Genomic DNA, 24,658 nt, shown 5'->3' with positions numbered 1-24,658 from the left:
GATAATTCCCAGAGGATACATTTTACAAACTGAAATTCCTATCTTTTTAAGTGGCACGTGTGAGTCACCCGACCTCCAAAGAATTGCCTAATCGGCAAGGATGTGTGAGAATAGATGTGCTATAAGGTTTTTTTGTTTGGTTATGAATCATGCTCTAGAAATGCATGTTCTTTTCTAACTATGTTGCAAAGAGGAAACTGAAACCACTGAAGTTCGTGCAGACCCGCATAAAATCTGTCGTGTGTGTGTTAGAGTTTCGTAAGATTTGCTCATTGTGCACGTATTGTGACACTCACAGCAAAAAGGCGCTGAATGTCATAAAGAGATCTCAAATACAAATTTGAGATAAAGAAATTGGATAATTGCGTGCTTCGCACATTTTTAAAGGGCAAAGATTAGTTTCCAACTCTCCATGCTATGAATCTATCTCCACGCTGTTTCGAAAATCCTGAGTCGAATTTCCCTCCATGTAGGCTTTGATAAAATTGGCAATGGCGCCTTAAAAGAAGCGGCCATGTTGTTTGGGTTTTGACAGACCCAACCCGCAACCATAATAACAACAATCCATCTCAAATCAATACCGGCACACGAAAATTATGGCGAACGCTTTCCGATTCACGCATGCCATCGTGTGTCGTCTGCCAGATTCTTTTGAAAAAAATGCTGGTGCTACAAGTAACTTCAATCTCGGCCTGGCCAAAGAGCAACATGCCGCTTATGTCAGCACTTTGAGGAGATTGGGTTTAGACGTAATTGAACTTCCCCCAGATGAAGCTCTACCTGATTGTGTTTTCGTGGAGGATACAGCGGTTGTTGTCAATGGAACTGCGTTAATAACAAGACCTGGTCAGCCAAGTAGACAGAAAGAGGTGCTTTCAATCAATGCATTAAATGGTTATCATTGTTCAAAAATTTTTATTTTTTGTTCAAGGCTATCATAATGAAAGCTATTATCCAAAAAGAATTAGGTTTACCAACAGTTGAAATCAGTGATCAGAAAGCTACAGTTGATGGAGGTGATGTTCTCTTCACAGGTATGTACATTTATATTTTATGTATATCTTACATATATTTTCACTGTTAATATTTCCATCAGGCAAAGAATTCTTTGTTGGAATCTCTGAGCGCACAAACCTCAGTGGAGCCCGTGCAGTTGCAGCAGCCTTTCCAGAGTACCCTTGCACTCCAGTGAAGGTAGAATACGATGTGAGTAAAAGGAAAGTGGAACAAATTTAATTCCTTTTATCCCAATTACAGGTTAGTGGAGCTCTCCACTTGAAAAACTTAGTTACAATGGCTGGTCCAGACATCATCTGTGCTAGCAAAACAAAAGACTCTGAAGAAGTCTTAAAGGTTTGCTATATCACATTTTACTCTTATTGATCTGGTTTTATTTCATACCTCTTCATTTTCAGAGGATGGAAAGAGAAGCAACATTTCAATACCAAATCCTGCGTGTTCCAGATCGTGACGCAGCCAATTGTTTATTCATCAATGGAACCCTAATTCATCGTACGGGCGACGAATTCCAAGAGTCAGTCAAAATCTTCAACGAACTCGCTTGCGACACATTAGAACTTGACATTTCGGAAGTAGCCAAGATAGCCAAATTACAGGTTTGTACCTCGTTTAGTATTCACAGCCGGTCTGCAAAATCTGTACTTACATTGTTTTTTACTTACAGGCGGCCTTGACCTGTTGTTCCATCCTTATTCGAAAACCCAAGCATATTAAGAATCTCTAAAAAAAAAAGCTTTAAGAATCCGGTTTAACGAAATGAAAAAGTTACTCATTTTGCTTGGTCCGCCAGCCTTTGCATCGCAACTGGAACACTGCCCAAATTTATCCATCATTTAAGCGGCCGCAACAAACCAACCCCCAACATACCCAGACAGCAGCTTTATTGTACGGCGACAACGCCTTTCATATTAAAAAATTATTTTGCTTCCGCGGTTTAGGTAGTTAAACATATTACTATCTATGTATGATCTGAAAAGAATCTTGTATGTAGTCACTTTGGTCGCCATTGACCATCTTTCCAAATAGTTCCATTCCATAAATTTTACATTTCTCTTCTTGCCTCGCTCTTTGAATAATCTCATAGTAATATATATTTCTATTACAGTACGAATAAACCTACTTCAACCGCAAGATGATTCACATTTTGTTATTGTAAAAATTTTTTGTTGATTGTTGTGTGTTTTCAGCTCGTCGCGCGCTTTGTGTGAGTAGAGGCTTTGCTTTTCATTTGTTTCTCTTTTTAGTTCTTATTTTAACTCATTTTATATCCTTTTACACGTTTATTCTTTGACAAAATACCGTGTCTCGCTTCAAAACAAACAAAGAAAAAAGAACGTTAAAAAAAAAGAGAGAAAAAAAAATCTATTGTGGGTGTACATTTATAATCCGTAGCCAGGCTAGAAGGCCCTGTATACGAGTGTCAATTGACAGGTGACGTAGAAGCTGCGGTGTCGGGCTGTACTGTAGTAGTGTGTGGCTGGCCGAAAGGAGGGACCTTGAATATCTTGCATTGTTGAGAAAACTCGAACTGTTTTCACTATGGTCAGCAGTAGTAACGGATAAATTGTAATTCTGAACAGTGTTGTGTTGTACTTCAGTGCAAGTTTCGTTCGTTTAAAGACAACTTTTATTTCCATAAAAATGCGTCTGTTTTCGAAAGGAAAAGATGCAGGACTGGGTTTGCTGCTCAATTGCATATGTTTTATATTGTGGAGTACAAACTTTGTTCAGTGCATGACCAATGAGAGGAAGAAGGAGCTAAGAGAAGAAGCTCGTGATATGTTTTATCATGGTTATAATGCCTACATGGACAATGCATACCCTGCTGACGAACTGATGCCCCTCAGTTGCCAGGGTAGATGGAGAGGATCAGATCATAGTCGAGGAGACATTGATGATGCTCTGGGAAACTTTTCTTTAACTCTTGTTGATTCTTTAGATACCCTCTTCATCTTGGGTGATTTTGATGAGTTTGAACGGGGAGCAAAGCTCATCCTGAAAGATGTTCATTTTGACCATGATATTATTGTATCTGTCTTTGAGACTAACATTCGTATGTTAGGAGGCCTACTCTCAGCACATGTGTTATCTGGTTATCTACAAGAGCATTATTCCCGAATGCTTTGGTACAAAGGAGAGCTCCTCAATATGGCATTTGATCTTGGCTATAGGCTGCTGCCAGCTTTCAACACCTCAACTGGCATCCCCCACTCCAAGGTCAATCTCAAGTACGGTCTTCGAAGTCAGAAACTTAGCAGCTCAAAGGAAACTTGTACCGCCTGTGCCGGTACAATGATCCTTGAATTTGCTGCACTCTCAAGACTTTCTGGTGATCCAGTTTTCGAAGAAAGGGCTCACAAGGCCATGGATGCCCTTTGGTCCCTCCGGCATCGTAGCTCAGACCTCATGGGCACTGTCCTCAACATTCACAACGGTGACTGGACCCGACGGGACTCTGGAGTAGGAGCGGGCATCGATTCCTATTATGAATATTGTTTAAAAGCTTACATTTTGTTGGGTGATGAACGTTATTTGGAACGTTTTAATCGTCACTATACAGCGGTGATGAAATACATCAGCCAAGGTCCTCTACTTCTTGATGTGCACATGCATCGTCCTCACACCAATTCCCGAAATTTCATGGATGCATTGTTAGCTTTTTGGCCTGGATTGCAAGTCCTAAAAGGAGATCTCAAAGTAACAACGTTCATTCATTATTTAAGAATAATTGCTATATTTGCTGCTCCATATTCTATAGCCCGCTGTCGAAACGCATGAAATGCTCTACCAGGTAATGCAGCGCCACAACTTCTTACCCGAAGCTTTCACGACAGATTTTCAAGTCCATTGGGGTCAGCATCCTCTTCGTCCCGAATTTGTTGAGTCTACCTACTTTCTGTATCGAGCCACCGGCGATCCGTATTACCTTGAGGCTGGTGCCAAGGTAATGTCCAGCCTTCAGCGATATGCCCGCGTGCCATGTGGCTATGCTGCCGTAAAAGATGTTCGCACAAGCCAACACGAAGACCAGATGGATTCGTTCGTACTCTCTGAAACTTTCAAGTATCTTTACCTACTCTTCAGTCACCCAGAGGATCTTCCACTGCAAGTTGATGACTTTGTCTTTACGACTGAAGCTCATTTACTACCGCTAAGTCTTGCCCGGCTTTCCAACTTAACCAGCGTACCCCTGCGCAGTTTTGAACAGGAGGAAGAGCGTAATGCGGTAGAGGATTTTGACGTCGAACATGCAAGGTTCGTTGAACGAGCTCACCATTGCCATTGTTATTTGAGCTAACATTTTCTTTTTATTTCAACTCAGATCTTGCCCAAGCAATCACTACCTTTTCCCTGGCCACCATGGCTTTGCAGACTCTATTAGGTGGTCAGAGTCCATCCGACTACCTTTAAAAAATATGGTAGATAAAGTTTGCCCCACCCGGCGAAGCTTAAAAAGAAAGTTGAAAGCCCTGGATTTCCAGGTAATAACCTCTTCATTTTGGTGTGGTCATGAAATAGAAATAAAGTATGCGGTTTCAACACCTCAGGCCGGTAATGGGGAACATATGAAGTTACTTCGTGATATGGGAATCACTGTGGTGGGACTACCAGACGGCAGGGTGCAGCTGCTTCACAGTTATTCCCAAGCCAAAACAAGCGAAGACGCCGAAGAAGGTTTACTCTTTATGCAGGAAATGGTTGAAATTTCCCGAAGTACTTCATCGCAGCCAGACAATCCGCCGCGAATCGTATCTTTTCAAAAACGTCAGTCCAGTGGAACCGTTAAAGATGTTGTGCTTAAAGCTGGTCCTGCTCAGTTTGGTCTTGATCTGAAAGCTGATATCAAAGTGATGGCCGGTTTAGCTATTGGAAAGCCTTTCCGTATGTGCAAGGATCCCATTAATGCACCCGAACTTAGACAAAAGATTGTCGTAATTGAACGAGGAGATTGCATGTTTGTTGAAAAGGTTAATTAGAAATTAAGGTTTTGTATTTTGAATTTTTTACTGAATATTCGGCGTATCGTTTAGGCTCGTCGATTGCAGAAGGCTGGGGCTGTTGGTGGCATTGTAGTTGATAACGCCCCCAGTAGTTCAGGAGACGCAGCGCCTCTTTTTGCCATGTCCGGAGACGGCACAGAGGACGTAAAGGTAAACGATCTTTTCAACGTTTCTCTGGCAGTTAAACAAAGTTCCTTCGTTGCTATTTACCAACAGATTCCCCTAGTCTTCCTCTACTCCTCTGATGCCGATTTATTAATGAAGGCACTGGAAGAAGATTTGCAAATGCAAGTGACTCTTGCCGAATCCTCGCCCGATCACGGTAATATTCGTCTAAATCTTTCAGGATCTCGCAAGTTATTGTGAAATTTTTTTCTCTAGATGAGATTTTCCCACCGAATGAAATTCGTGTGGATGATGTCGCTTCAATTCTCCCCACGGCTGCCGATCTAGCTTCCGATGGCATGGTCGAGAAACTTCGCAGTGAAGTAAAACGAATCGTAGTAGAGCGAATGAAAGAGGAAGCTGAACAACTTAAGAAATCAACAGACAATAACGTTGAAAGGGCTAAGGGAACATTTATTATTCGAATGAACGAAAAAGGTAGTATTGTTACGGAAGCTGTCGCTGGCGACACGGACCATGCGCAGTTGGAGAGTTTCACTGTGGACGCTGAAGAGATGGAGAAATCCGTAAAAGAAGAGGAGCAGAAAAAGATACGAAGAGCCTTTATTACGCTGTTACGGATGACGGTGCATCTTCTCTTGGAGTTGCAAGACGAGCAACAGCCAACATTAATTTTAGCTGCTTCAGAAAAAACGGTCGACTTGAGTGATCTATCGGAAGATATCCGTAATGCTCTCGTCAAGGTGTTCCACAGCAATAAGGCCAATATCAATCATGGTATTGCCAAACGATCCATTGACGACGTTTTGTCTAGCTTCCGTGTCTTGTGGCCAGAAAATATTTTGCCGAGGCACCACTTTGGAGAACTAGAGAAGATTTTGCTTCGGTTAGCCCGTGACCCCTCCGACGGGCAGAGTGGTCTAGCTGGTCACGAGCAATGGGATAAAGAAAAAGGCGAGAAACTAATACAATTTATGCGGAGCATTCGTGGTGAATTCGCAACACATCTACGTCAATTCTACAGCAAAATAGCTGATAGATCAAGTTTGAATCAAGTTCACGAACCAAAACCTAACCGAACGCCGGACGAATTGTAAGAGTCTGTGGGTGACCCGTTAATATAATTTTTTTGATCTGGATCGTCGATATAGCTTGACTACTGTTTCAAGTGAAATATTTTCTACTTAGAAATAAATTTATTAAGAAGTGTTCACATCACTAAATCGTGTATCGGGACAATTCAAGATAGAAGATATCTTGACACCTTCATGTACAGTTTTCGTCTGGTGTTTTGCATTTGTTATTTTGTTATATTTTAGTCCTTTTTTAAATTTTGGGTATGTGAATAACTGGTATTCATTTGCTATAGAATAAAACTGAATCATTTGTCCAAACCCAGAAAATGATTCCCTTCTCATTTTTCTCAAATTCAGCAAAAATGGACATCTCTCGGAATTGGTTAAAAATCCCACATTATACTCTTAATTGGATGCTGATTTCGAGGTAGTGATTTGTTTTCTCGTCAAATCAGCCGTTTGTGAAATACACCGAATGACTATGTTACTTCACGCTAGCGCTGTAGCGCGCTATTACTTAACTGCCTTTAGCCTAGCCTTCCCACTTTTTCATCTTTGACTAAATTTGAGATCTGGCCAAGAACACATGATTTTAATTCAAAATTTAACAGAAAATCATGAAAATTGATTTTATTTCTCTGGAACCTATAGTTTAAAGTAATTTTAATTCAAAGTGATTGCACTCGAAACCGATATGATTCCGTTTTATTCTAAAGTTGCACAACTCACGAGAAAACTAAGATTTTACCCAAAATCAGCATTCAATTTTGATTATAATAGGCTAGGTTTGATCAAATTCCGAGTCAATATTTTAAGTCCAACTTTTTCGTCAAAAAGATGGGCAAAAAAAATAGGCCCGACAAAATAAGCCCGACTCTTTTGCCACGTCGGGTTCTTGGGGTTACAGATTTACAGATTGAGAAACTAGTTGGCGCTGCTGTGCAGTAGCAATGGCTGCTTACGAGCAATTAGCGCTGTAGCGCGCTATTACTTAACTGCCTTTAGCCTAGCCTTCCCACTTTTTCATCTTTGACTAAATTTGAGATCTGGCCAAGAACACATGATTTTAATTCAAAATTTAACAGAAAATCATGAAAATTGATTTTATTTCTCGTGGAACCTATAGTTTTAAAATAATTTTAATTCAAAGTGATTGCACTCGAAACCGATATGATTCCGTTTTATTCTAAAGTTGCACAACTCACGAGAAAACTAAGATTTTACCCAAAATCAGCATTCAATTTTGATTATAATAGGCTAGGTTTGATCAAATTCCGAGTCAATATTTTAAGTCCAACTTTTTCGTCAAAAAGATGGGCAAAAAAAATAGGCCCGACAAAATAAGCCCGACTCTTTTGCCACGTCGGGTTCTTGGGGTTACAGATTTACAGATTGAGAAACTAGTTGGCGCTGCTGTGCAGTAGCAATGGCTGCTTACGAGCAATTTGTGAAATTTGTGTTAGCAATTTTTCTTAATTTGTATATATTCCAACTGATTGTTCTTCTAAAATTTAACGGTATCTTTTCTAGCTTCCAGTATTCCTATCGTTAAATTTGTGTTAGGAGATTTACAAATAACATAAATTGCATTTTGTGTGTAAAAGTTCCCCTTGTCTGTCATCAGCTATCCAAGCTGAGGAACCATAGAGCTCGAATGATTTCTAAACAAAGATCGTGATAGTGTGATAGTGAAACTAAAAGTCCAAAAGGATCCAGACGCTGAAGAAAAGTCAACAGTGACCTCACATTACTTCAATTGTGAGTACCTACCATTGAATTCTAGCACTGATGGCTCATAGTATCATTATTTATTTTAATGATATATTTGATCTTGTAATTGCAAATTTTTTCATCAGTGACATGTTGACGCATATCAACCATCATCTGCTCATGAAAGAAGTTTTCACAGCATAACTACATAGACAGCCACTACCTGTGAGTTGCAGTCACCATTTGCCTTAGTTCAGTTATCATGGTATTATAAAACGGTCTATTTATGTAATTTTACATTGTAGCAGTATGATTTGCCTTATAGAACCAATGTCATCATGACTGTTCCCTTTTTTTAGCCTTCTCTTCCTGTCTTCTCAGCAAGTAAACCCTCATAAATTTAAAAGCCAGCACCTTGTCATGGTATTATAGCTTAATCCATTATATGGCGTTCTGATTGTTAAACATGAATTCTTATCAGAGAACAACCCAATATTCATCTTCGTTTCTCCCGCAAAATCGCCATCCGAAACAAAGTTAAGTTGATTTTACATTAAGAATTAAATCTGTATTCTAATTTTGCTATTCGCTATTCAGATTACGTCCATTCAGAAGAAAGGGAGGGGGAACATGCCAGAAGAATTATGGATCAAAACTCGTGGCGGTGGCGTACGATATCATCGTGGAACGCCGTGTTTGTTGTGGTATTGTTTTTGTTTTTTTACCGTACTAGTTAACCCGTTGGCTGCCACTCACTTTTCCCCCCTTTTTTTTAGCTCGTTAGGGACGGACCGCACTGTTCTGCCCCACGTCATAGACCGAGCATTGCTATTTCTCGTGCCTTTGTACTATTTTATTCGGCCGCCAATTGATTCTCTGGAGTCTGTTCATTGACTTTGTCTCCTTCGCTCTACGCTTTAAAAACTCTCGGTTTTTGGTAATAAGTACAAATCTTGATGGCGTTAATGCGAGTTAGTATTTTGCAGTGTGGGAGGTGTGAAACCGTGTTGAGTTTCCATCGTTTCACCAGTGTTTCAACAGATGTATTTATTGACAACAGAAAATAAAGGAAAATGGTGGCAAGTTTCCTGTTTTCGTTGCTGCACAGTCAGAAAAGCGATACCTTTCAATAGTAAATGTAAAAGTCCAGAAGTTACTCCAAAAAATACACCGACCAGTAGTAAGTTTTATATATTGATAGTAGCTCAGTGGTAGAGTATCGGCTACGTGGTGTAAAGGTGTTGGGTTCGATTCCCAGCTGATGGAAAAATAATGTAAATTTAACATAAGACCAACTAAATAAATTTTCACTATAATAGCTTGCACTGTATACAAGCTTATTAAGAAATACCTAGTCTATTGCAAAACATCAACGGTAGCTTAATGGTATAGCATTGAAGTGGAACGCCAATGGACTAGTGTTCGATTCCCAACTCAGTTAATAACCAAAGGAATATTCATGTTAATAAATATACAAGTGAAATAAACGTGAATGATTTTATTGTCCCTCCATCCACCCACAATTCCACCACTGAGAATTACATTTCACAACAAAATACAATACAACAAAATATACAACACATACACATATACAACTAACCCGTTGGCTGCCACGCCACTACCAACTACATTCGCTACATCGCCATCAGAATGATCACGACCAAGGGGGACTTGTCCGAAGACAAGTCCGGGCTGACACGATGATGGAAGCCATTACGGGAATGCACACCCCAGGCAACCATAACCGCATCGACAAGGGGGAAGTTCCTAATGGTGCATTGCCTCGACGATCGACTTTGAGCCACACGGCTTGTGCAACTGTCCCACCCATGGCATATAGACCATTGGGCAGAACAGCGCTGCCGGACCCTAACTCGCTAAAAAAAAAGGGGGATCAAAGTGGGTGGCAGCCAACGGGTTAATTAGCACTACACAAAACACACATTACAAAATACAACGATACCACGATGACGGGGCGATGACGAGGTGACCGGAGAGGGGAAGACGGGGCGACAACGAGACGACGGACGAGGTGAAGACGGAACAACGGGCGAGGCGGCGACGGGGAAAACGATGACAGGCGAGGCGGCGACGGGCAAAACGATGACGGGCGAGGTGAAGAAGGAGCTTTTTTTTACTACGTCTGTTGTCTGAAGACTGGGAAAATTATAGGGCCGGCAATTTTTGGAAGAAGACGGAGGTTTGGCAGTCCTATGATAAGATATTAAAATTTAAAAAAGCAATACTAGAGAATAAAGAAACTTAAATACCAAGGAGTAGTGGTTCTGAGGTCCACATCTATGTTTGTTGGCTGGCAGAATAGAAGTGAAAAGAAGACTGCGGAGCTGGTGGTTGATAATCGTTGGCAGTACAATGGAGAAGAATATGCTGCACTTTTCACACTGGAACTTGCACGAGATGATGAATGGGTCAAGAATGATATTCCTTCAGAGCCAGCATCCTTTGCACTTTTAGTTTATGAGCTAGAAATAAATGCATAGGCATGCAAACTTTGACACTGATTGCCAAAATCTAAGTCTAATACCTCATCACTCAGCATAAAATCATGCCACTTCACAGACTCAGTGAAAATGACTTGAAGACTGCAGGTCAGCCTCATTGGCAATTTTATTTTCACGAGCTACTTCTAAAAAGCAGAATCATGGCAATTGGATTCTGATTTCCAAAATTTAAATATAATACCTCTCAATGAGCAATAGAAAAGACCGATGGAATCCATAAGTAATAAGTTGTTGACAGCTTTTGGATTTGGCACTGGGCATAGCTGATACAAATATTACCTGTTACACACAAAATAATCCATTGATATATTTCACTTGAAAAATATAAAAGAACGGGGACACTTAATAGTAGATAGCACACACCATTTGATTTGATCGAACTTTCAATTGGAATGTAATATAATAAAAATATATTAGGATACCAATTTCACTAGTCACACAGAGCTTAACCAGTTAACCTCAAAACAACTGTAGATCTTGTTTTCTAATTTTTAACCAAAAAAGTCGAGCAAAAAAGAATTGCTCAATTTCTTATTGCGAGAACTACATTGATGTGAACTCTTTAATTCTAATTCTTCTAATTTTAGAGCAGTATATATCAAAATCATATCAATGCAAAAAGTCCTTGAACAAAATGGTGAAACTTACATTAAATTAATTCTCTAGTAAGCATACTTCGACGAGAAAGTTTCTAAGTAAATTGGAGATCAAATTCTTGCAGAATATTGACAGTTAAAACACATCTTCTAAGAATTTATTGAAGGTTTATTTCAACAAAAATAAATGTTTAGTTGCAAACTTTGAATATCTAGTTTCATTGGGAAATAATAAATAAATACTTTCTATGTGAGTTTTTGAAAACATCAGTCATCAGCAACGGAAGGCTACACCATAGACAACGAAGTGGAAGACCGCTAACGCCTATATCCCTCTGTAGCGATGCGCGTGAGATGCCGCATAGTGGCGCTGAGTCCGCTAAGATAATAATTTTGGGTTTCTCTACTGATCCAATGCTTCATACACCGTAATTTTTAATTAAATCATGCACGGTATCACTTTGGTATGCACATGTAAATTAAGCACAAAAATTCAGCATATCGTGTGAATTATTTCATATTTTTAGTGGTTGGGTAACCTACGTTCATAAAATGTTTTATTTTCCCCCATTTTCCCTATCTCGAAAATTCGAAAAAAAAAAATTTTTGTCTCGGGAAATGGGGAAAAATAAAAGAACGAAACCACGAAGGGGGCCTTCGTGGTCTTCCACTTCGTTGTCTATGGCTACACGAAGATCTGAATTTTAATAAAAAATAAATTAGGATTTCCAAAAGTATTTTAACATTACCTTGTTCTAAGCCAATCTGCAACAGATTTCATTCCGTGTATGCAACGAAGCAGTGCAAAAATTGCACATGGAAAATAGGGGTGCAGGTAAAAAAAACTATAAATTAATAATAATACTGTTGAGACGAGGTAAACTCAAATACACGTTTTCCTCGTTACAACAAAGTAAACAATGAGAATCACATGAAAAAAAAAAAAAAAAACACAAAATAGGCTGATGAACTTTCATCACCATCTAGTGGAAATGAAGTTTGGTAAGGTTAAAAAAAAAACCGACAAAATAAATCCGACCTTTTGTCTATTTTTTTTCAAGGAAAACGTCGGACTTTTTTTACTCCAACTTCTTCATTACAGTACAGGATAAACAACTAGCAATTCTCCAACTAAATCTAAATAACACTACAAAATTCATCCACATCATGGAAGTAATAAAAAAATCTAAGTTAATGTTATTAACTTACTTTTAAGTTTCATCGCCCTCGTCGCTGTACTACATCCGATACATTGCAAAGCCATTCCTGCAACCCAATCACTATGATGAGGGAAACTGGTAACAAAATACTCAGCTCCGAGATTAAAAAATTCACAAAAAAGAAATTACCATCAGTTGAAAATTTACAGAATTCATTGCAAATTTCGATCATGATTTCAATATCTGGAAGGACTGCAGTGGCCTTAGTTCTTTTCTTATGTTTGGTTTTACTTTTGCACAAAACCATTAAAAAACAAACCTCTGTAACTGGGAACAAGTTAATAGACATTTAACTCAAACAGAAGTTCAGAGGATTGAAAAAAGAGATTGGAAGACCTCTTACAAATGTTCCCCACGCTCAAGTGTAATAACATGAAATATATTCATCTAATACACAACTTGTTCCAAATGTCTCTTTCAGCAATTATCTGAAATTATCAGATAAAGAGCAATTCTCACCAACAATCTTGGTTTCCTATAGAACAAATAAGATGCTATTCAAACATTTTTGAAGAAAATGAAGGTACCAAATTAAAATGAAAGAATTGATTTCTTGCATAACTTTCATGACCTTTTTTGATTAAACCATTCCATGATTATTCTGTAACATCAAGATTATGACAAGAAATGACGCAATGTAACGAAATGTTTTGAATAGATTTTCCTAGTGTTGAATCACCACCGACTACGCCACAGAAAACGACGGTGATTCCTCGATCTACTGCTAAACCCAGCACGAGTACGTGGCAACAAGGAAATCGGGTTCAGTTTATCAGCAACAATTCTTATTCAACTGGACGCCAATCAACAGTCCGTAACTCAGGTAACTGATGCAAAACTGTCACGAAAATAAACTATCAATACTTTTTTGTCTATTCAAACTCAAATGTATGTTGATACTTAACTGTTGCCATTGGATGCAGGTTTACCTTTGTTACCATGCTGGCCCCAGCAACTCACTGCCATTATTCTCCTGATCGTGGTCAACAAGTTGCTGTTATGAATTGTTTCGTTACGAGGCCGTACAGTATCCCTGTTTTTCAAATCTTAAATAATTTAAATATTTCAAATAGCTTCAACTCAGGTTGAACGCAAAGCCCCCGTGCTCACCAAATGACAGTTTGCAACAAAAACCAAAAAAACAACCGTAAATCCATTTTACCTGTTCTTCGTTATACCCGACAATTGTTTGTTTGTAAATATCACTATACCTTTGCCGGTAAATGCTGTATACATGCCAGAGAGAAAGATTGGAAATGACACGCATTCTTAGGTTTGCAAAACATTGTGAGGTATTTGTAATTAAAATATTGAACTCGAATAGGACACACAAATATGGCGAATGGGACGGCGTGTGACAGTAACAGAACGAGTCGAAAGTAACGAGTTAGTAAGTAAAAATTTTGAAAATACCGCTAGTAGGAACGTTTTGAAATGTTAAAACGGTTTAAAAGATAATTTTGAAAATGTTGAAAATCAGTTTTAGCGTCGTACACCGTGAAACCAGGATTTGAGATTTGAGCAGCATGGCATGCGAGTCTTACAATTTGTTGAGGATTTCGGAGAGTTGATTAATCACAACAACCCATTTGCCGTGGATAGCAGGCTTGCATTTCATCTGTGGTATTAAGTATTTTTTCAAAAGCACAAAACGTTATTTGATGCCCTCGGGGGTAAGAACAAACAAAATGAGACCTGTTCAGCAACGAGTCCCTCGGGAGTCAATCGGAATTTCGAATAGCCAAATCCTATTGGAACAGAAACAGCAGAAACTCTTTCCATCGTGTCGTCATCGCTTGTAACACATGCTGTAACGCGACTGGCCTTCATTACATCTGTAATGATGTACACGCTTTTGGCGCCGACCAGATCTAAAATCGATAAAAACTTAATTTACTCCACATGCCTCCGTAATGTTCTGCCTGTTTACGTACCAGGAATATTTTGCTTCAGACAAAGGTCTCCTTCACTCAAATTTAGCGGGATGAGAAATTTGTGAAGCCCTTCGACGGTCAAATGTACTGACTTTGAACCCAAATCGATGTCCTTCTCCCACTGAGCATGTTGAAAATAATATTAAAATGAAACGAAGAATGCACAAAGCTGTTAATGTACCTTTTCGGACTGATTGCCAACGTCTTCTGTGTGTGGTTTAGCGCTGTTCAACAAACGATCAAGGTCAGTTTTTTCCAGCTCAATGACTTGGGAAACGTGGCCAATTACATGGTAACAAGCACCCGCCAGCGAATGCTTAATCTTTTGACTTACGTTTTCCTTGGGACAAACATTTTTATTTTGAGGTTTATTGGCCGTTTGTGAAAATAAAGTAGTTACCGATTTGCTCTTGACGAAAACTGAGAAGAGGCCGAAATCATCAGCATTCGAGAGGTAGGGAACTGGTACGAGTTTGCTCTCTAAAAGTAATTCTTTCCCGATAAAACCACGAGTAGCATGCCAAATAGTATCGAGCAAATCTTTCTGAGAAGCAGTGTTAGCCATGTTTGAGTTTTTTTCTTGCAAAATGGGTGTTTTACAGCTTTATTTCGTCAAGTGTTGGAGAGCGTGATGAAGATGCAACTGCCTCGACAGAGTTCTGGCCCTTCAATATGGCCGTCGATCCTGATGGTGTTCTACGGCCGTAGAACACCATTCAAATTTAACAATCATCGTAACCGCCATCGGTTTATTAAATTTGTACCACGTTTCCCTTTTGAAATAAAACTCGGCGTTATTACGAAGTCGGATATTTTAAAATTTGCTATTGGTATGCCGGACAATAGGATCTGTATTGTTATATTACCGGAAACGTTTCCCTTTGGGCAAGTTCTTAGGACACGTGGCACAATCTATCAAGCAAAAGTACTGCAAACGTTTGAAGAATCTTTATTAACGATTTAACACAGGATTTAGTTTATTCTTGGACAACATATACTCCGAGAGAGAATAGACGTAACACAAATTTTACTAGTGATTTTTATGTTATCTTTGATTTATCAAGGACGCTGACGCTCTTAGAATCCGCTATGTAAAACCTTAATGGAGCATCAATCCACTCGGCAGCTTTTTTACTTAAACCAATTCTAGTCGATGTTACGGTAACAAATTCTGGTTGAGGACTCCAGTCTTCTATCCAGATTATAGACGAGGGATCCGCTAGGTCCACCTTATTCAATTCCTTTGTGATACCAAACGAAAGGCACAATTTAGAAGGGCCGTTGCATAATTGGTGTGTCGGTAGACGATGGCACGACTTCTTTTGAGACTCGGAGCGGATCTATTGCATTCGTTCTAATCCAGAAAGGGGTTCTATGGCACGTAAAAGAACGGCTGTCCCATCGCCTCCGCTCGAGATGTTGAAACAGTGATACATTTCATAGATAGAAAAGACGTATACAGTCCCAGGCTTCATAAACATCGGCTCGGTACGCACCGAACGTTTACAACTTGAATGAGCAGCTTTATCCACCATGCCCAAATATGCTTCAGTTTCTACTATTCTACCACAGATATGCTCCTCATCGTTTATCTGCCTCACAAGGACTTTACCCAGTAAGGCATTTGCCAGGAGAGAGCTTTCTTGGTGGAAAAATTCGTTTCCCAATCGGGTTTTGATAGATGGTGGAGATGAAGGTAAGACAACTGGTAGCAGGTGAGGAACTGATTTACATTTTCTTTTTCTTGGAGGCTCCCCAACTTTAGCATTTAGTTTCTTGAAGTAAATACTTGAATTACTCATCTTCTGGAATGTTCTAATGCTCATGTGTCACGAAGATATTGTACAAATAGGAGAAAAAACTAGAAGGAAATGTAAAAATTTATATTACCACATGCATCTGGCATGAACCTTGAAAGTTCAAAAATGTTTCACTTTTCATTCAGAATGTTAGAAAACATGAGTACATTTGCATTTTCGAATTAATGATTAGTAATAAACGAAAAGCTTTTGCTTTTTCAGTACCTGAAAACATGCCCGCTTGTTTTGTTTTTTGTATTTTTTATTTGGTCTCCTTGACTTTGATTCTTGTTATGCCAAGTCATCAAGCCCTTTCTCTCTAGGCCAGCAGCATTTTTCCCCCAGAGGCAGAGGGCCTAGGGCTGTGGCCCGGGTCATGAAAACCCGGGTCAGATCCCGGGTCAAGGAAAAAAAAAACCGATAAAAGGCAACCCTTTAAGGATTTTTCTTTTCGGGACGGGTTTCGGGACGGTTCAAGGGTTCTTGGGTTAACCCGAGATGTGGCCCATCTAGTAGTAAGACAAAGAAGCTTTTAACTCTTACGCTAAGTTACGAGTAAACAAAGCAGAATAGCTTAAAAACATAGCAATCTACAGTAACGGCCAGGAATCGGGGTATCTCTCTGCGTATTTGGGAACTTGGGTCCTCCCACCAAGTCACCAACCCGCAGGCACCTCGGGACGTTTGTCTCAATATAGTGCTGCGACTGGTGGCCAATTTTCAAAACAAATTTTCCACTTTCCACAATTTCTTCACAAGTTTTACACAATTGTATACCAAACAAAATCACATATAATTTTGAACTGCTGGAGACTGTGCTAAAATGCTATGCTTTCCTACTTCAAGTTCTAGCTCATTATAAAAAAATGTAAAGATATTGTGGATAGTGGAACAAATCGTTTTGAAAATTGGCTACCAGTCGCAGAAAACCTCCTAATGTACCTAAATCCTGTCAATCAGGCGATGCTGCTGGCCAAAAAAAGAAGTTTTCAAAATATAAACGTTGTAATGGTTAAGTCTGATGACGAGACTGAAAAGAAGAGAAGAAAAGTGCGTTTGACCCGATAATTACGCGGGACATGACCCGACCCGGGTTGTTTTTTCTTACCCACGGGTTAAGTGGGACGGGTCATTTTTTTGGGATCGTCGACCCGGTTCAAAACCCTTTAAGGAAAAAAACCCGTTAATTTTAACCCTTTAAGAAAAAACCCGTCCCATTTGGTCCGGGCCACAGCCCTAAGAGGGCCAGAGGCACTGCCGCGCTGAAACTATAAACTTATAAAATCAAGAAAAGAAGGGTAAGGCACTAAAGAACCTTTTCTTGAAAATGTGTATTAACAACTACAAGTAATAAGTAATATGAAAAATTGTTAGCTTTAGTTATCCCCAACGATAATGAGCATATGCCCTGTTAGTTTCACATTGTTTATGCAAATCTTGTTTCCTCTTAACCACTTTGCCAGTATTATTGAAAGCTTCTAGTAGCTCATATGCAAGCCTTTCAGGAAAGTGTACCGTACTTTCTTTTTTTCTGGATTCCAGAATCATCCATTTCATGGCAAGGAACCGGGCACGGTTTTCCGTGATGGGGATGGGAACTTGATATGTTGCACCACCTCGTTTGATAGGTGTCAATTGAAGTACGGGTTTGCAATTTTCTAAAGCTTTATGAAATATGACAATAGGTTTCAATTCAATTTCAGCTCTTTCTGCATCTGTTGTAGCTTTGTAGTATTTTGCGAGCTGCATCTGTTTGATTTTCATATACGCCTACAAAAGTTTTATACATATATATCAACTTTATTAGGATATATTTCCAATATATGTTTTTAATGGTATTTTACTGTTTCAACCAATTTTGTTGCTACTTCCTTATGGCCTTTTTCCATAACCATATTGATAATTTGCTGGGGACCGAAACCAAAAAGTTAGGTGTTGATGCTAGACTATTGCTTTAAAAGTCTTACCTTGTTAATTCATTATGAAAAAACTGAAACATTATGGTCACTTCTTGCCGCTTTTAGGGGACTGTTGTCGACTGCCACTGCGACAGCCCCTTCGATTGAATTAATTTGAAGGGGGGGGGGCTGGTGTCGTATGATACTACGACACTGGCCCCCCCGTACTTGAATGATTTTAAGAGGGGGGGCTGGTGTCGTATGCCTACACGACAAAGGCCCCCCCGCTTCTATTGCCAGGGGGGGCTGGTGTCGCCCTCTTCGCCGACTGTAGCCCCCCCTGCAAAAACGGTGGGGGCCAATATCGGGTGGGGCTAGTGTCGGGGGGGCTGGTGTCGGGGTACCCTCCGGGGCCACTGTTGGGGGGGTCCAATGTCGCGTTCCCTTTTAAATTTCATCGCCAAGAAATTTAACTGCTTTCCATCGACTAATTAGTTACCATCATTATAAGATCACAGGCGAAGTGCATTATATCTGAAAGAGGGAAAAAAGATGGAGAGAATAAGAACATATAATAAAAGATTAATAGAAATGTTAAGCCGACCTGCAATATACGTAAGGGCAGCACGGCGTAAAACTTACCACACTCTGTACAAATATAACCGTTAAAAAGTAACAAATCAGTGAATCTGCAACCGCCAGCGCCGTTATTATCAGGCAATCTATAGAAGTTCTGTCATGTCCAGTCAAATGTGTAAGTGTGTTACACCTTCACGATTCATGTCTCCAACAGGCGTTCATCTATAATTAAAGATGATTGATTTTACTCATCTCAAACCGATTTCAACTGAGAACATTAACCACTTTTTCCATGATCCCATCTTTGATTAAGTAACATCTTTTTAGATCTGATTGTAACCATCTTCATAGCTCTTGCACTAGTGACTTGTTAACTTTATGTACACCCGAAAAATTTTAAAGCGTAGCATACTTAATTCCAAAAGACATTCAATCAAACTATAGCTAGACAACGAGTATAACCTCCTTAGAGTGAACTCGAAATCACTAGGCATGGTCCTAATAAATTTTCCGAGCATGGTTAAATAAATTACTTCCCAGGGTAATCAGGAAACCGTGCTAACAGACAATTTATAACAATAAATAATAATAATAAATAAATCATAAACACCTATGCATGGGCATTACCTGCTCAAAAGGAAAAGAATTCTTAGTTATTCCACCAGAATCAAGTTTCATCAATCTCTTGACCTTCTGTTTTGCTGTGGCGTAGGAACAATAACTCCGGTCTGCCACGTTTCCTCCTCTGTGCCAAGCTTTGTGTTCTGCCATTCTGATGTCGAAAGCACGCTTTCTTTTGACTTCTTTTGTCTAAGAAGGAATATATCTTATATATCTTTGGTCTTTCAGGTTGAACATGTTACCCGTTTCCGTTTGTTGCCTTGGTAAAAACCTTTTTTTCGATTTGCCAGTACATATTTTCAGGTTGATGGATTGTCAGGTGTGCGATGGCACAGAATGCCAACTTCACTTACTTTGGCTTGTGTATGCCTACTTCACTTGCGACGAAAGTCACTAACGATGGCCTCTGCATACAGTCTTGAAGTTACTTAGAGGCATGTTTGACAAGCTCAATCGGATAAATCAGTTTAGTTTTCGCTGGGAAAGATCATTTTGGGCGTAGAAATTGGCTATCAATTCTAATGCTTCGTGATCGAATTCAGCTGCATAACTGTGTAATTCGCCGAAGATCTCCACTTCCAAATCATCTTCGACTGCTACCTGGCTGGTAGAATTTGCTAGCTAAAAGGGCTTTGGCTAGAGCGGGCTTACCATCGTGACACATCAGTTAGGCCAGGGATTGGCGTTTAGACAAGGTGGACCAGACTAGCAGTTCACTGAACGACTGAGAAAACAATTTGCACGATAGATGTACTTTATAACCTTTAGTCTTCGAAGCTCTGGCATCTCCGTGTCTGAATTCCTAATGAGTTTTTGAAATGCAAAGCAAGAACGTTACTTGATAATGGTGCAAAATATCCCTACTCGATTTTACCGCTGAGAAAACTGTGTGAAATATCAACTCAATTCCGATTCAATTGTTAGAATGCACACACACCAACACCAATCCCGCTTGCAAAATATTGAGCATCCATTCAGGGTGTCCCGGCTTACCGTCAAATACTTTATGCCAATCTCGGTCGTTGAGTGAGTTGAGTTGTCGTCCAGCTTGTTCGCCTGTTGCTTCGAGTTTACCATTATTGATCGCAAAAAGTACGATAAAACCGGAAAATTGTGCTCACCGTGCTTTCTGTGGATAAGTGTTATGAATATTAAACAATGTTCTAGAAATAACCAGATGAAGAATTAAAATAATTCCCTCATTCATTTCGGAAAACTTGTAACGACATCACCTATTCCTCGATATTCTCTGTGTGCTTCGGAGAAGTTATTGATTTTTAATTCTTTGCCAAATCCTATCCTAGACTTAACCTTTTATTTTTCTGATGAGCCAATTGCCAACAACTTAGGCCCACCTGAAAAAGAAAAATCATTAACATTCCATGCTCAACTATTCATGTAGTACGCAAACAATTACGCTGAGTGGTAGAATTTTATAACATCACCGTCGATAAACTTTGAGCTACAGGGAAATATTGAGTGCTGGTAAATATTTTTTGGAACCGATTCACTATGACTTACAATTCACTCATATCAAAACTGCCTGATGAAAATTGGAAGGAAACAAAAATTATTAACAAATATATGAAAATAGCAACAAAAAAAAAACAACCTAAAATCCGAATTGAAGCACTTTTGATGTACTCCTTGCTATAACTTTTTTTAAATAATGAAAGAAATTAAAAGTACAATATGCAAGTAACAAGGTATAGTACCCATTTCCCCAAAAAAGCTTCTCGTTAGCGCAGATTTTGATTGCGCTAAATGACGCAGGTGCCACTAAATAGATAAAAAAATGGTGAAGCTTACATAAGTCACGCGATTCAAAAAGGTATTGTACCTTTTTCTTGAGAAGAATGGGATTTAGGCGGAGTAACAGATGTTCAAATAATAATATATTGCGAATTCTTTCAGTTTTCTTTAAGTTACCCTAACTGAAAGGCAAGTTCTGGACACCATTCACCGTCATGTCCATGTAGAATAAACCTATATTGTTGTTTAGAATTTGGCTTGGTCTATAGAACAACGAAATTAAACGAATCGAGTATAAAGGTTCCAGAGTAACTCAAATAACTGGAAAACGCTACCATTTCAATATTTTTACAGAAAATTCAATAACTTGTTTTCAGTAGTTATAAATCTAGATGATCAGTCTTCTAGCCTAATGAAGAAAAAGTAAGTGAATTGCAATATACCACTATCATGATTATGTCACATTATTACCTCAATGAAGTGCCCAGTCCGGTCTTTTCTACACGTTTGTTTATCCACCAACCAATTTTAAATCTACATCCGGCTGTCCATGTTAAAAATTTAGTTATTTGATCACTTTGTCAGCTAGTCTACATTTCTGTTATCACAACACTAAAAATCTCTGCATTAATGCCCATCAAATTTACGGAATGACCTGAGGATTCAAATTTCAAAGCTTAAACTTTCTTATTTTAGTCCAACAATCTCAAGTGCCTAAACAAACACCCCCCACATAGTTCTTAAGAGAAATCTAAAATAAAAATGACAATATTTAGAAACAAAGATAATACATAATTGGAAAAACACTACAGTAAGTTAAACTTGACTATTACAGATAAGTACAATCGTGAGTTGGCTTATTACATTGAAAACACAATCAGTTATAGAAATCTTGCTTGTGATTACATATAATGCAAAAAGTGTTGGTAAATAATTACCTTTCAGTGTTCACAAACTGACAGAATTTCACTTGGCAGTTACGGTCCAACACAGCTCACCTTACTTAAGAGAGCATCAGTCTACGGAATTCCACGGTGTGTCAAACATTCCAGATGCCAAGCATTCAATTCAACTAACATCTCTATAACTTTTCTCAATTGGTAGCTTCCACCAGTTTTGGTGATGAAACTTTTTGGACCAAAGGACCAAGGAAGGCATGGAAGGAGGGAACAAAATGTTGAATGTTTGTAGTAAAAAAAGCAACAAAAAAAAAGGGGTACAAAATGTGCTTTAATAATGGTACAGCAAGAAAAGTCATGAATTGAACCTCAAGGCCTCCTTTTACCTCTCATCGCCCACTGGAACACCATAGCTATTAGCTCCTTTTGTCTCTTTCCTAGTTCTGTTTCAATACTTTTGTCAGATATCAGTATTCTATTACTCTGCTTTTGTAGTTCTGTTTCTGTTTTGAGTCTAGCTCCCAGTGCAAAAAAGGCGGCAATGTCGCAAATATTTGCATACTTTGGTAGAAGAACTAGGAGGTAGGGACTTGTTTCGAAGATCGATTTCTTTCTTTCTTTTCCTGGAATAGCTAGAATTACCATTACCGCCTCCACATTGGGCCAAAAGCTTTCGGTAGACTGCTGTTGTAATCAATTCTTCCTGGCATTCAATATTTTACCCAAATATACTGTTTTAAGCTAAAGAAACTTCTTGACTTCTCTGATCGCCATGCCACTTGCCATCAGCCACGTTTCACCTGTAGATGGGGTATATCGGAACACATGCTTTTATAAGTGAACAAGAGATGGCGTTTGGTGCCTGCTGCAGATGACTAAGCAATTCAAAAGTTCCATTGGTTTTTCATGTCTTTAAATTGAATCACCCATTGAAAACAGAAAAGGCTGTAATCTTTAAATACGAATCTTTTATTATGATACGTCTGGTTGTAGCCATCGTAGTTCGTATAGCAATAAATGTCGACAACCAATAACCAACCGTAACGATAATCAGCAATGGCTGAGTATTTATATACAGAGGAGAATAAACATATCCAAAACATTGGAGATCCAACTGGAGAAAAGACAAGGAGAGAAGAGCGTGCCGCGACTTCATTTGCATGTGTTTCCCATTCGTATCTAGTTACAAGTGGGGAAAAGCCCTCGGTTCCTCGGACGTTCTTAAGAGCCCATTACTTAGGCGGAACTTTCTATATCCAATTCAGTTTCCACATAATGGTGATCCGCTAGGGCTTAACAACTTGTCGGGCTCGACGTCGTTCTATCGTCGACTTTTTATTACTCCCTCTTTGGACGATGGTCAGTCGTTATTTCAATCTGAAAAGAGCTACTCATACGCCATTTAACATAAGACTCCGGTAGTAGTTACCTGCCTCCAGTACAATTAAATGAATTGAGAAAAACGAGTTTCGTGTTTCCCCCTTCTTTTTTCTTTTTTTTTTTGGGTCTTGTTTTCTCCGTAGTGTTTTGTTTCTTCGTTCTCTTCACATATAAATAAAAAGTTACCCGTCGTGATGGAGAACACCTCAACGCAGGGGGAGATCAAGTCCGAGCCGAATGAGAAACAACAGAAGAGTGGCTGGTGGCCCAGCTTCAAAGCATTAGGTCACGGCCTGTTGGCAGCGGTAGGTCTCCGTAGAGCAAAAAAGTAAGCAATATATTTTAAGAGCAGAAAAAAAAGAGAAGGAGACCTTGTTATAAGAATTTAAAAAAGCGTCCATCGAAGAGAGAGAGAGAGAGAGAGAGAGAAAGATTTTCAAACTAGTTCTCTGACCCTCCGCACAGTCCGTTCCATGAACAATATCCCGATTCCTGCCACCTCGGAGGAGAACCTGAGCTACTAGCTGAACACTGCAAACATGTTCTATTGTAAGTCGTCCGTGTCTTTGTTCGCATTCCGCGTTTATAGTCCTATCGTGCTTTCTAACTGTTTTGGGTCTGGTAAAGAGCAGACCTGTTTAGAACTCATTATCTACCCCAAATTCGTAATTCTATTCCTTCTTGATTTTTTTAATTAATTTGGTTTTTGTTTTATCATTTTTCGGTATGCTGTGGTGTAGGGTTGCCGAAGAAAAACTGGGGCTGACTGAAAAATATTCCGAAGAGGAACCCTCGCCATCAAAAGCGCAGGAACGGCTACGTATTGAATGAATCCGCATATCAACACATTTTTTTGTTGTTGCCGATTTTCGGAACAAAATGCTGTCATTTCGAAAACTGTTTACAAAAGGAATACACCCAAATGAAAAAGACGGTTTGTCGATTATTCGGCAATTCCTAGTCATTTCGTATGGCAAAAAGCCTCACAACGAGAAGGCCCAACCAGATATTATCAGTTCATTATTATTACTAGATTATTGTGTGAATGCAAAAGTTGTCTCGCCTTCCTTTCACCGGAATGAAAGGGTGCGACTACATGCATAGGCGGATGCGAAATTTAAACCTATTCCGCGCGTCCGGCTACGTCAAGTTATACGACAAAAGCAGTCCCGAACGGCGCTAATATGAATTCCGCGTATTAAAAACTGAATAAAATTCGGCTTTTGGAAGAAATATGGAAATCACAATTTAAAAAAAAATCAAATAAGAAACAACGATATGGCATTGTGCATATATTATTTCGCCTTCATGATGCGGATTTATAACGAAATGTAGACGAATGGTTGCGTGTGCGTGTGTGGTGCCTAGTGGTGGTTGGGTGTATAACGTTAACAGCGCGGTTAACAGTGAGACTCGGCTCGTAAATAATCAGCCTGTTCGCCTTTATGGATCGTGAATGTTGACGGGCGCCACTTCCGATGCCTTACGATTGACCCGGCCAGCATATAAAGCAAGCTAACCCGCG

The 24,658-nt window shown here is 39.3% G+C and overlaps 3 protein-coding genes, 5 long non-coding RNA genes and 1 other non-coding gene across 13 annotated transcripts; 5 read left to right on the top strand and 4 right to left on the bottom strand.

Moving 5' to 3' along the window:
- The first annotated feature begins 497 nt into the window (after positions 1-497).
- LOC116917302 (N(G),N(G)-dimethylarginine dimethylaminohydrolase 1) lies at positions 498-2,151 on the top strand. The gene is made up of 6 exons (XM_032922756.2): positions 498-869; positions 932-1,034; positions 1,097-1,194; positions 1,258-1,353; positions 1,416-1,616; positions 1,685-2,151. Exons 1-6 carry the CDS (start codon positions 597-599, stop codon positions 1,742-1,744), a joined length of 831 nt encoding a protein of 276 aa, XP_032778647.1. The 5' UTR covers positions 498-596; the 3' UTR covers positions 1,745-2,151.
- Positions 2,152-2,287: 136 nt separating this feature from the next.
- Positions 2,288-6,710, top strand: LOC116917226 (ER degradation-enhancing alpha-mannosidase-like protein 3). Its single transcript, XM_032922625.2, has 7 exons — positions 2,288-3,717; positions 3,779-4,275; positions 4,343-4,502; positions 4,569-4,988; positions 5,052-5,171; positions 5,238-5,343; positions 5,403-6,710. Exons 1-7 carry the CDS (start codon positions 2,662-2,664, stop codon positions 6,242-6,244), a joined length of 3,201 nt encoding a protein of 1,066 aa, XP_032778516.1. The 5' UTR covers positions 2,288-2,661; the 3' UTR covers positions 6,245-6,710.
- An 881-nt stretch (positions 6,711-7,591) lies between these two features.
- On the top strand, positions 7,592-9,125 carry LOC116917329. Of its 3 annotated transcripts, XR_004391077.2 has the most exons (7): positions 7,592-7,740; positions 7,828-7,981; positions 8,080-8,198; positions 8,293-8,356; positions 8,415-8,469; positions 8,531-8,637; positions 8,710-9,125. It is a non-coding gene; the product is annotated as an uncharacterized LOC116917329 (long non-coding RNA). The 3 variants fall into 3 exon arrangements; XR_004391075.2 differs by having other exon boundaries at positions 8,415-8,637; XR_004391076.2 differs by having other exon boundaries at positions 7,621-7,740; positions 7,848-7,981; positions 8,415-8,637.
- A 291-nt stretch (positions 9,126-9,416) lies between these two features.
- LOC116917331 lies at positions 9,417-11,422 on the bottom strand. Of its 3 annotated transcripts, XR_004391084.2 has the most exons (6): positions 11,295-11,397; positions 11,104-11,201; positions 10,637-10,734; positions 10,479-10,580; positions 10,204-10,416; positions 9,417-10,144 (listed from the first exon to the last, which is right to left on the bottom strand). It is a non-coding gene; the product is annotated as an uncharacterized LOC116917331 (long non-coding RNA). The 3 variants fall into 3 exon arrangements; XR_004391085.2 differs by lacking the exon at positions 11,104-11,201 and having other exon boundaries at positions 11,295-11,422; XR_004391086.2 differs by lacking the exons at positions 11,104-11,201; positions 11,295-11,397 and adding an exon at positions 10,819-10,951.
- Positions 11,423-11,738: 316 nt separating this feature from the next.
- On the top strand, positions 11,739-13,521 carry LOC123469730. The gene is made up of 4 exons (XR_006643044.1): positions 11,739-11,886; positions 12,113-12,349; positions 12,421-13,094; positions 13,195-13,521. It is a non-coding gene; the product is annotated as an uncharacterized LOC123469730 (long non-coding RNA).
- A 19-nt stretch (positions 13,522-13,540) lies between these two features.
- LOC116917309 lies at positions 13,541-16,380 on the bottom strand. Its single transcript, XR_006643043.1, has 7 exons — positions 16,230-16,380; positions 15,279-16,066; positions 14,606-14,901; positions 14,387-14,545; positions 14,206-14,326; positions 13,967-14,142; positions 13,541-13,889 (listed from the first exon to the last, which is right to left on the bottom strand). It is a non-coding gene; the product is annotated as an uncharacterized LOC116917309 (transcript).
- A 940-nt stretch (positions 16,381-17,320) lies between these two features.
- Positions 17,321-18,431, bottom strand: LOC116936801 (28S ribosomal protein S7, mitochondrial). The gene is given in 4 exon segments (XM_032943952.2): positions 17,321-17,774; positions 17,849-17,911; positions 17,972-18,349; positions 18,402-18,431. Coding segments are annotated over 4 exon segments (861 nt in total). The 3' UTR covers positions 17,321-17,384.
- Positions 18,432-20,284: 1,853 nt separating this feature from the next.
- On the bottom strand, positions 20,285-22,566 carry LOC116917887. The gene is made up of 8 exons (XR_004391284.2): positions 22,140-22,566; positions 21,326-21,982; positions 21,190-21,263; positions 20,943-21,117; positions 20,818-20,881; positions 20,715-20,758; positions 20,520-20,645; positions 20,285-20,457 (listed from the first exon to the last, which is right to left on the bottom strand). It is a non-coding gene; the product is annotated as an uncharacterized LOC116917887 (long non-coding RNA).
- Positions 22,567-22,885: 319 nt separating this feature from the next.
- On the top strand, positions 22,886-24,430 carry LOC116917886. The gene is made up of 3 exons (XR_006642930.1): positions 22,886-23,461; positions 23,599-23,682; positions 23,874-24,430. It is a non-coding gene; the product is annotated as an uncharacterized LOC116917886 (long non-coding RNA).
- Positions 24,431-24,658: the final 228 nt, after the last annotated feature.

This window comes from Daphnia magna, linkage group LG2 (assembly GCF_020631705.1).
Source record: "Daphnia magna isolate NIES linkage group LG2, ASM2063170v1.1, whole genome shotgun sequence".
Classification (NCBI taxonomy): domain Eukaryota; kingdom Metazoa; phylum Arthropoda; class Branchiopoda; order Diplostraca; family Daphniidae; genus Daphnia; species Daphnia magna.
The sequence above is the reverse complement of the archived record's forward strand: the minus strand, read 5'-3'. Positions and strand labels throughout refer to the sequence as shown.

What these genes read in the sequence shown, in the direction of transcription:
- LOC116917226 (XM_032922625.2), top strand. Translation starts at nt 2,662, where the DNA reads ATGCGTCTGTTTTCGAAAGGAAAAGATGCAGGACTGGGTTTGCTGCTC. An exon ending in TCCTAAAAGGAGATCTCAAA is followed by an intron (nt 3,718 to 3,778) that starts GTAACAACGTTC and finishes CATATTCTATAG; the next exon opens with CCCGCTGTCGAAACGCATGA. An exon ending in ACGGCACAGAGGACGTAAAG is followed by an intron (nt 5,172 to 5,237) that starts GTAAACGATCTT and finishes ATTTACCAACAG; the next exon opens with ATTCCCCTAGTCTTCCTCTA.
- LOC116917302 (XM_032922756.2), top strand. Translation starts at nt 597, where the DNA reads ATGGCGAACGCTTTCCGATTCACGCATGCCATCGTGTGTCGTCTGCCA. An exon ending in ACTCTGAAGAAGTCTTAAAG is followed by an intron (nt 1,354 to 1,415) that starts GTTTGCTATATC and finishes CTTCATTTTCAG; the next exon opens with AGGATGGAAAGAGAAGCAAC. An exon ending in CCAAGATAGCCAAATTACAG is followed by an intron (nt 1,617 to 1,684) that starts GTTTGTACCTCG and finishes TTTTACTTACAG; the next exon opens with GCGGCCTTGACCTGTTGTTC.